General features: G+C 29.7%; 2 protein-coding genes across 4 annotated transcripts; one reads left to right on the top strand and one right to left on the bottom strand.

The window, feature by feature from the left end:
• Positions 1-9: 9 nt before the first annotated feature.
• LOC120359858 lies at positions 10-5,861 on the bottom strand. Its single transcript, XM_039459257.1, has 6 exons — positions 5,731-5,861; positions 5,496-5,579; positions 4,815-4,910; positions 4,605-4,727; positions 4,327-4,467; positions 10-3,320 (listed from the first exon to the last, which is right to left on the bottom strand). Exons 1-6 carry the CDS (start codon positions 5,815-5,817, stop codon positions 1,101-1,103), a joined length of 2,751 nt encoding a protein of 916 aa, XP_039315191.1. The 5' UTR covers positions 5,818-5,861; the 3' UTR covers positions 10-1,100.
• Positions 5,862-6,452: 591 nt separating this feature from the next.
• Positions 6,453-9,235, top strand: LOC120359859 (interaptin-like). Of its 3 annotated transcripts, XM_039459259.1 has the most exons (8): positions 6,547-6,689; positions 6,889-6,931; positions 7,126-7,247; positions 7,839-7,961; positions 8,043-8,181; positions 8,440-8,600; positions 8,703-9,015; positions 9,105-9,235. In XM_039459259.1, exons 2-8 carry the CDS (start codon positions 6,928-6,930, stop codon positions 9,197-9,199), a joined length of 957 nt encoding a protein of 318 aa, XP_039315193.1. In that variant the 5' UTR covers positions 6,547-6,689; positions 6,889-6,927; the 3' UTR covers positions 9,200-9,235. The 3 variants fall into 3 exon arrangements, with proteins under 3 accessions (XP_039315192.1, XP_039315193.1, XP_039315194.1); XM_039459258.1 differs by lacking the exon at positions 6,889-6,931 and having other exon boundaries at positions 6,453-6,689; XM_039459260.1 differs by lacking the exons at positions 6,547-6,689; positions 6,889-6,931; positions 7,126-7,247 and adding an exon at positions 7,262-7,453.
• The last annotated feature ends 290 nt before the right edge of the window (positions 9,236-9,525 follow it).

The raw sequence follows: 9,525 nt of genomic DNA, 5'->3' as shown, positions 1-9,525 counted from the left end.
CTCACGGAAAATAAGTATTGAGGCTCAATACTGAGTATTGAGATTTCAATACTCAGTATTCAAGTTGTAATACTGAGTATTGCATGTCAGTATTGGTGAATACTTGAGTATTGGTAAAGGTTAAGTAGTGACGAATACTGAGTATTAACAGTTACTATTGGAGAATACTGAGTATTGGCAACTGGTATTGATCAATACTCAAGTATTAGATAGTCAAAGTGTTTATGAATACTGAGTATTGACAGTTACTATTGGTGAATACTGAATATTAGAAACGGTATTGATCAATACTTAAATATTAGAGATAGACAAGTATTAATGAATACTGAGTATTGATAGTTGCTATTGGTGAATACTGAATATTAGAAACTGGTATTGATCAATACTTAAATATTAGAGATAGACAAGTATTGATGAATACTGCAGATAAATATTGATAGTTACTATTGTTGAATATTGGAAACTGCAGTTATTGATCAATTATTTAAAACTTAAGATTTCAAAGCATTTTTTTATTTTGCACTGAATTAAATTTAAAATGCGGTCCAAATTTAAATCAGTATAAAATAGGACATAATGTAACGTATTGAACGTTTTTATTTTGTCTAGAATTGTATATAAATGTATATTTTCCAAATTTTTCAAATAGGTCGCTTTCTGTTAAAAAAAATATTTAACAGTTTAATTTTTTATTAATAATAATTGATGTTTTTCATAAGAAAAATTGTTTATTAAAGTGTATAATTTTAGCTTTAAAATGACATTTTCTTCATCACTACGATAAGTCGAACCGGACATATCGTATTTTGTAATTAAATACAAATATTCGTTAAAATTAACTCGTATTTCGGTAAATAAATTTTTTTGAACAAACAAAAACACGTCCTCACTTTTTTGCATATATTCGAATTAATAAAATTTTTAATTAATTTAAAAAACGATTGATTTTTTCTTATCTGATTTCAAAAGGAATTAGTCAAATACTTATAAAATGGAATATTTTTTGTATTATAAATAGCACAAAGTATTTTTAATTTTAAAAGTACTATACAATAATAATTACAAAATACCGTGTAATAATACAATACTACATAAATAATTCAGTCAATTTCCATTAGGTTGACAAGCGGCATTACAATATAATGATCGTCACGCATATTATAATTCATTTTAATACATTTCCGTTTAATTGATGTAGGCAAAATACAAATTATTTCATCGCTTTTTCGTACAATACTACTATACAATGTAGAAGTATTATTAACTTGTGAATCTTTTGCCAGTTCTAAATTTAATGGTAATAATTTTAGTCCAAAAATTACATAAATGTCCTCGTTACAATTAATTTTTTGAACCATACAAATGTTTTGTATCATAATATAAGCTCCATTTGTCAATTGAATAACACTGTTTTCTCTTTTCGTAAAACGTTCGTAGTCAACTGAATGATATAAAATATTTTTAAAAATAAAACGCTTATACAATTGAATATTATCGGCGGACACTAATTCTTCCTGCAATAATTGTATAATACATGCCTGCTGTACAATATTTAATGATATATTGGAAGATGGTTGTAATAATCGTAAATGTGGTCCATATTCAACGCAAGAATTTATTTTATGAGGTCCAAACATTTTATTAAAGAGCAATTTCCCACGAACCGTACAATTTTCATCCTTAAAAATCTTATTGCTTATTCTATCTACAGTCTTTAATCTAAAATATGTTTTGCATATTTGCCTTGGTACAGCTTGAGTATTGTGATATAATTTTTTTAGTCTTCCATTATAATGTTCAAAAGGATATGCTGAATGAGCCCACAATGAACCGAAAGCAGATACTGACTTTGGAATATGCAATAGCAAATGGACATTAAATTTCATGAACTCTTGTCCATACAAAGTTTCTGTTTGGAAAACAAATTTCTTTAACGATCTTTCGCCTACATAGAATTCATTTTCCGTAATTTTGTCCTTCAGGAAAATATGCATGCTGAAAACTAACAGGGACCAGTGTTTTATGTATGTACGATGCATTAAATTGAACAAGCACGCAGATGAATAATATAAAAGAAAGTTTCTCCATTCGGAAGCCTTCCACAATTGTCTTTCAGTTATCGATCGTGGAACTCTAGTTATTTCACAAGGTGGTTTTATATTGCATAGATTTTTATCGAATTCTATCATTTTATTTCCAATATACCATTCTTTGTCTTTGTTAGCCGGATCGAACCAAATATTGCATACAAACGTTTTCGTTACGCCTAAAAGCACAGTATGCATGTAATCAGGCACAAATGAATTTATAATATTAAAAACCGGTAGCTTCATTAATATAGAGGGTCCTTTCACTCCGCGTACACATGCATTCGTTTCAATTGCCTCTTCGCAATCAGCTTCATGCTGCAACGTAGTACGAGGTACACCTATGTCACCACAGTAGACTCGAGTGTACCCTCTTCCAAATGGTATTCTATCTCCTTTCTTTAAACAAAAAGAGCATCCACTTTCTCCATTAAATTGTTTCAAGTTTTGTAATAGTGGTCTTGCTACCGAATCTACGGATGCAATAAGGGTATGTACTTTTATGTTTATTGTTTCTGGATGTTCCGGTGTGATGCATTTCATACCCTCATTATGAAGAATGATTAATTCGTCTACGAAAGGTTTCATAAAAAGGTCTATAACTGGCTTATCAGTTCCGTACCACAAACCACACAACATTACATTTTGTCTTCTGAGGCGATACGGCAATTCATTTATTACAACCTGAATAGGCCACATCGACATTTTTGAAGAATTAAAAAGCGCTACTCCGTCAGTATTTAACTGCAACGTTATATCGTGTTCACCTATTACTTCTCTATTAACTAATTTACGATACACTCGTCCATTAACAACGTCGCTTTCATTGAATCTATTTTTCGAAAGTTTGTAATAAAGATTACTATTCATTATTCCTCTTAACTGATCAGCTAATGGGATATGTAAAAAAAAATTTCCTGCTTTTTTTAAATCATCTTTCTTAAAATCATTATTGCAATCTTCGCATCGATCGATAAGTCTTCCATCAGCAAATTGTAAGCTATTTTTACATTGAGGACAGTAAAAGTGGAATATAGTCTTCACTGCAGGTGAAAATTTTTTTAAGAACAAGTATTTTGAAATATATTGCGTACGTGGTAAATGACAGTTAATAAGTTTAAGTAAATCGTCGAGTGCATAGTCTGATAGTCCATGTCTAACTGCGAAGCCCATAATAAGTAGTTCACTTTCTTCTTGCGTCAGATTGCAGTCGTTGTACAAAGGAACTCTCTCCTAAAAAAATTTTAAATATATGTTAAATATTATATATTACAAATAGAATTATATATTCGTGATCAATTTTACAAAGTATAGATAAATTTTAGCTCGATGCAGACATAGCTCGATACCATATATACCTATCTGTTGCAGAAAAATAAACGTACGATGTCAGAATATTACATACACATAGATTCAGTCATCAATATTAAATTAGAACAATTGCATTCTAACGCGAAAAGAAAATAAATTACTTATTATGGGTTTCACAGTTAGGCATGGACTGTCAGTATGCACTAGACGATCAATTTGAACTCATTAACTGTCATTTTACCACGTACGCAATATATTTCAAAATAATTAATTGTTAAAATAAATTAATTGGAACGAGAAAATTTATGTAATTTTTGGACTAAAATTATTACCATTACATTTAGAATTTGCAAAAGACTCACAAGTTAATACTTCTACATTGTATAGCAGTATTGTACAAAAAAGCGATGTAATAGTTTGTTTTTTGTCTACATCAATTAAACGGAAATGTATTAAAATGAATTATAATAAACGTGGAAAATATGGATGCACAACTTTTTTTCAACATTATTATGAAACACATTAAAATACGAAAACGGCTGTACCTTATCCTTATCCCGAAAATTGTGAAGAATTTGTTGCGAAAAATATTACCTCAACAAATATTCTTTATAATCTATCTTATTCTTTTGGGAATAAGGGGGAATAATATTGTAGAAATGCTTGTAAGTATCAAATTATTAAGTTGATTAACAATTTAATATTGGTGATATTACAGTTCTCAGTTCTTTTTAAGAAACTGTGATTTAAGTCTGGCAAGTAAACAACGCGCAATTTGAGAGATCTTGTAAATGTTTATAAATTCACATAGAATAATTATTATTAAAAACTAAGATCTGCTTACAACTGGTACAACCGTTTTCGTATTTTAATGTGTTGATATACTTTTAGGTCATATTACGATATAGTTTGTATTATCATGAAACACCTGTGGACCAACAGGATGGGAATTCAGAATTTCTTCATTATCTTCATTGTCTACTATTCTATTCTCATTTTCAATATGTTCATTGTTACTCCAATCGCTGTTGTCATCTTCATCATTTTCACTTGTATTTTCTTGAGCATCCTATAGCATATGTAAGTTTATATTTTATAACTTTATTTCAAAGAGAGAGAGAGAGAGAGAGAGAGAGAGAGAGAGAGAGAGAAAAAGAGAGCCTCAAATTAATATTATAGGTAAAAGTGTATAATGATTTATTATACCTGTGGAATTATTACGTAATCTACTTGATCATCCTGATTGACATTGTCGACAATGTCATTATCATTCTCATCATCTACTCTAGCATTACAAATTTCATGATCCTCTATGTTTTCTTCTATATTCTGTACACAGATGTCCATAATGAAAAAAATTATTTATTTATGTAATGGTACCAAAAGTTTGACAACAGGCATATGTGTGTCCCTTACTTGATAAATTTGACTCCTTCTGTATTGCGTTCTCTGTGGAACTGGAATGTTGCTGTCCTCAACATATAATTTATATTTTCCTCGACCAATTATGATCTGCAGAAAGGATGGTAAAAAATAATAATATCTATATTACATTTCAGATATCTTTGTTTGTCTTTTTCGGTTATGTAAATCTTGAAATATTAATACTTAAATTTTTCTTTTGTCACGTCTGAGCCTTCGTAAATTCTTAAATACACAAAGTAAAAGAAAATGAAATACAATTTGCATAACAATAACAATTACATTACAATTAACAGTTATAAAACGTATATTAATAAATACATAACAAAAACAAAGGTATACGAGCATAAAATAGATACATAAAAACACGCAAGTTTTGATCAATTCATATAATAAAAATTATACTTTAACAAATTAGTTACCGTTGCTCATCTAATTTCTATTATCCGTTATGATAATCACCCAATAAATGTTATGGTTAGCTGCGATAAAATTACCGTTAATGCATTACTATTGAGAAATATATATGAAATTGGTTAGGATTTCTTTTCTTCACATAATGCGATGATTTGAGAAATATGAAATAAGAAACTGTTCGCGTTGTCCCTCTCATGTGTACTTTTCTAATCGTCTTGTACTTTTCTAACAAGTATTATATATAAGTATTCTGATTACTTGATTTTCGTCGTTTGTTGGTTCATTATCGCCTGCACCAATGCCTACATCAACATGACGATGTTCTTCGTTTTCGTCTATATTCTAGATCATAATATAAATCAACTTTAATTTTATGACAATATATATATATATATATATATATATATATATATATATATATATATATAAATGATGCAATCATGCATATATTAATTGTTAAACATCGTTGTACAGTACAGTATAGTATACATACCTCATTTAAACGACGCGGACGTCGCGTTGTTCTTGGAATTAAAATATTTTCATCTTCCAAAAATCGTTTATATGGTCCTCTTTTCATATTTTTAACGTACGCAAAATTAACTTTGAAACAACAATTACACACGGACGACGAGACATAAGGCCTGTTCTTTTTAGCTGAACTGGCTGCACTAATTCAGAGTTTATCTTTCTTCTTTTAACGTGGAGGGAAGAAGATAAACTGTGAACTAGTGCAGTCAGTTCAGCTAAAAAGAACAGGCTTACAATTACAATTTTACAAATGTGAGCGGGAGACAAAGCAATGCAGCTGAGAAAGAAAAATCAAAATATCGCTCGTACACCAGCAAATACAGATGCAAGGATATAATTCGGACCAATGAGCGTTTAGCATTGGACCGCCAATTTGAAAATCGGACCAATCCCAACTAGTGATAGAATTTCGCGCCCGAAAACATATGCAGCACGCATGTAGCACCGGCCACGCCGCACACAACACGCTCGCATGGCGCGCACTGAACCTAACCAAGCGTGTGTCATATATAGATAGAGCATTTCAACGTGCGTACGTGCATGTGTGTGTAGCGTGCTACGTGATTTCGGACTTGTATTCACATCTCGATCCGCGCCTTGCAAGAGATTTCGTGTTAGTTTTACGTTTCTTCGTTCTAGTGAACGACAAACAACGATACAGTAATGACGAATTTGCACATGATAGATGACACACAATGTTTAATTTATGAGTTCACAAACGAGAGTCACAAAATTGCAGTAGGGTTCCGCGAATGGTTGTGTAAGAAAGTGACTGATAGTGAATTGCGAGAAATTATCAATGAAGAAAAACAAGTTACATTGCAATGGCCTGATGTGGATGTCGGACCAGCGGCTACTATAAAAAAAAAATAGATTCATGTTCATGGATGCAAACCACGGCAAAAATTTTAGCTCATGGTGGTAAGTACGTCAAGACGTTTCTTAATTTCGAAACAATATCATGCAGATACAATTTACATTAGAATTTGAAAAATTTTTACTCTGTGCCTTTCGAAAATCCGCATATCACCTGCGTATATTATACAAGTTGCACAGAGTCTAAAGTCATCCTGATATTATAAATTAACTTAAATTAACTTAAATTTTTTTAATTACTCAGGAACCTGCATATCAGGTTACTACATTAAACGAATAAATTATGGGTAATTATTATTATTGAATATTTTGAACATTTCCCTTATTTTTTAATGTATTCATTAAATCGGTTAAATGTAGCATCTTGTAGTGTTTATTGCTAAAATTAATTAACAATTTTATAATTAAAAAAAAGGTTAATGACGCATACCCGATGCCCCAGTATACTTACATTTATTATATAAATTCGATCATATTCCAGAATGGACAGACATGTGCACTCGTCGATCTAATTTGGAAAAATATGGGTTTATGAAGTCTTCTAAAAGTGAGCGAAAAGAAATAAAAAGAAAATGCGTAAGTGACGAAAGCGATGATGAAGATGTAAGTATGTATTGTATATTATACTTCTGGAAATAGGTTGATTGAAAACGTAATTCAATTTAATTTATAATATTATATCCTTGCAGTAAACGTTTTCATGTCTTGAAATCAGTTGTACATTATTAAGGAGATACTATATTTTCGTCATATATACAGAGTGACAAATTATGAGATGTACTTTTAAGTTTCCATATATGAATGGTCAAGTGAATATTTCTTACAAATTTTGAGTTAGTCTAGCACCCTATAAATCATAACTTTTTGATTCGTGTTCTTACTTTCTTTGCGAAAAGTGCTATAATTTGGAGTTGAGTTGTTCATTTGTAATATTTCACTGATATAATATTACCCATAAATAGCATGTTTGTGCAGCAATGTGAAAGCGTGATTCCTTTCAAATGGATAATGAATAATCTCTACCATTCTTCGGCATATATACGGTCTATATAAAGAAAACAAGTTATTAATAATTAGTTAATTATTAAATATTAATAAATTATTAAAAGAGTAGTTGATTTTTTCAAAAATTAACTGTATGTGCTGAATGATGAAGATTAAATATTATTCATTAAAAGCATTTTTTTATTGTAGAAAACTAGATCAAAGAAGAAAGTCTCCAAATCTAAAAAACATACTCAATCCGTTGAGGTAAAAAATAAAAATAAACTGTGGATGCAGTTGAAAAATGACAAGCAGTTCGAAAGAAAGATTACAGTATGCTGTTTAATTTACAAATATAAGTTCTTATAAAAAAATCAGTAAATCAATATTAACTTTCTTGTGGTTTTTATTTAGATTTCGGATGATGAGAACGATGACAATTCGTCAGAAATGACAGCAAAGCTACAAGCTAAAGTCGTCACACTTGAGAAAGAGATCGAAAGACTAAAAAATGACAATAAACGTTTGAGAACTTTAAAAACAATAAACGAAGGTACTATTTTTCACAAATTTGCGTGGTTTACTACAGATATTACTTTATTGTTTCATTTTTTCTAGACCAATTGAAATAATATTTTGAATGTTTTCATTTATAGTTATATGTACTTCTGTTTATGTTTTCAATTGTAATCATTCGTAATTTACAATACATTTCAATTCAATGGAATAAGTCAATGTAACAAATTGAATTCTTTGGCATTATGATCATAAAATTGACATAAGATAACGCAATACTATGTTTCTTTTTCAGATCTGTCAGTAATAGATAGCCAAATAAAAAATATAATGTCAAATCTGACACAAATTTTAAAAAAAACGGCGCACACAAATGAAGATTTCAACGAACAAATTATTCAAAATGAGAGTCAAGAACTTGAGACACCAGCAATTGGTAATAACGTTTCTTCAATTGTAAGTATTACAGCATAAGTTTTATCGAATTTATATAAATGAATATATATATATATATATATAAATGTTTATGTACTACCAGTTTATCGTTTATTATTACAGGAAGAAGACGTAGTTGAGCGTAAGAAAGAAAACGTGGTAAAGCATGAGAAAGAAAACGTGGTTAAACATGAGGAAGAGAACGTTATGCGTGAGGAACCAATACATTTCCATATAAAGAAAGAAATTCTGGATAAATGCAATCATTCGAGTATTGCTAAATTGACTGGAGATCTCACTTCAGCAATATTTTCTCGAAAAGAACTTGCTACCTCATCGTTAACGGGCAAAGTAGCCAATATTCATAAAAATAAAAATACGTCTGCAGCCAAGGAAAAAGAAAAACTCAGCCCTCGGAGAGTAGATGCCATTATGTGTAAGAAAACAGTACATACTTGAAACTGAAACTAAAATATAAGATAAAGTTATATATATTATATAATTCGTTGTATTTTATTATTTCAGCTTATGTGCAATCGACTTTCACAAGAAGTGAAGACACTGTTAAAGAAATACAAAGAGCCATTCGTCGCAAATGCAATAATACTCGTATGCAGTAATACTCGTATCAGAATATACAAAAATAGTACAAATTATGGCCATTTTGTATTATCCTTATTCTATTTTTAACATTTATTTTTTTAAACATTATATTAAAATATTAAGTTTGTTTAAGCCTTGATTACAAAATTTGAATATTTGACATAAATTATTTTTGTGCAACTAAATAACATTTATGATCAATTTAATGTTTAGTTAATAATTGTATCAGACTAAATATTTTAGTTTTTTTAAACAAATTTTCTTAGTGCAATAAATAAGGAAAATGAGTTTTGTGTACATTTTTTGCATTTTTTATTATCCCCGTCAATACTGACACTGAGTA

This window comes from Solenopsis invicta, unplaced genomic scaffold (genome assembly GCF_016802725.1).
Source record: "Solenopsis invicta isolate M01_SB unplaced genomic scaffold, UNIL_Sinv_3.0 scaffold_12610, whole genome shotgun sequence".
NCBI lineage: Eukaryota > Metazoa > Arthropoda > Insecta > Hymenoptera > Formicidae > Solenopsis > Solenopsis invicta.
The sequence above is the reverse complement of the archived record's forward strand: the minus strand, read 5'-3'. Positions and strand labels throughout refer to the sequence as shown.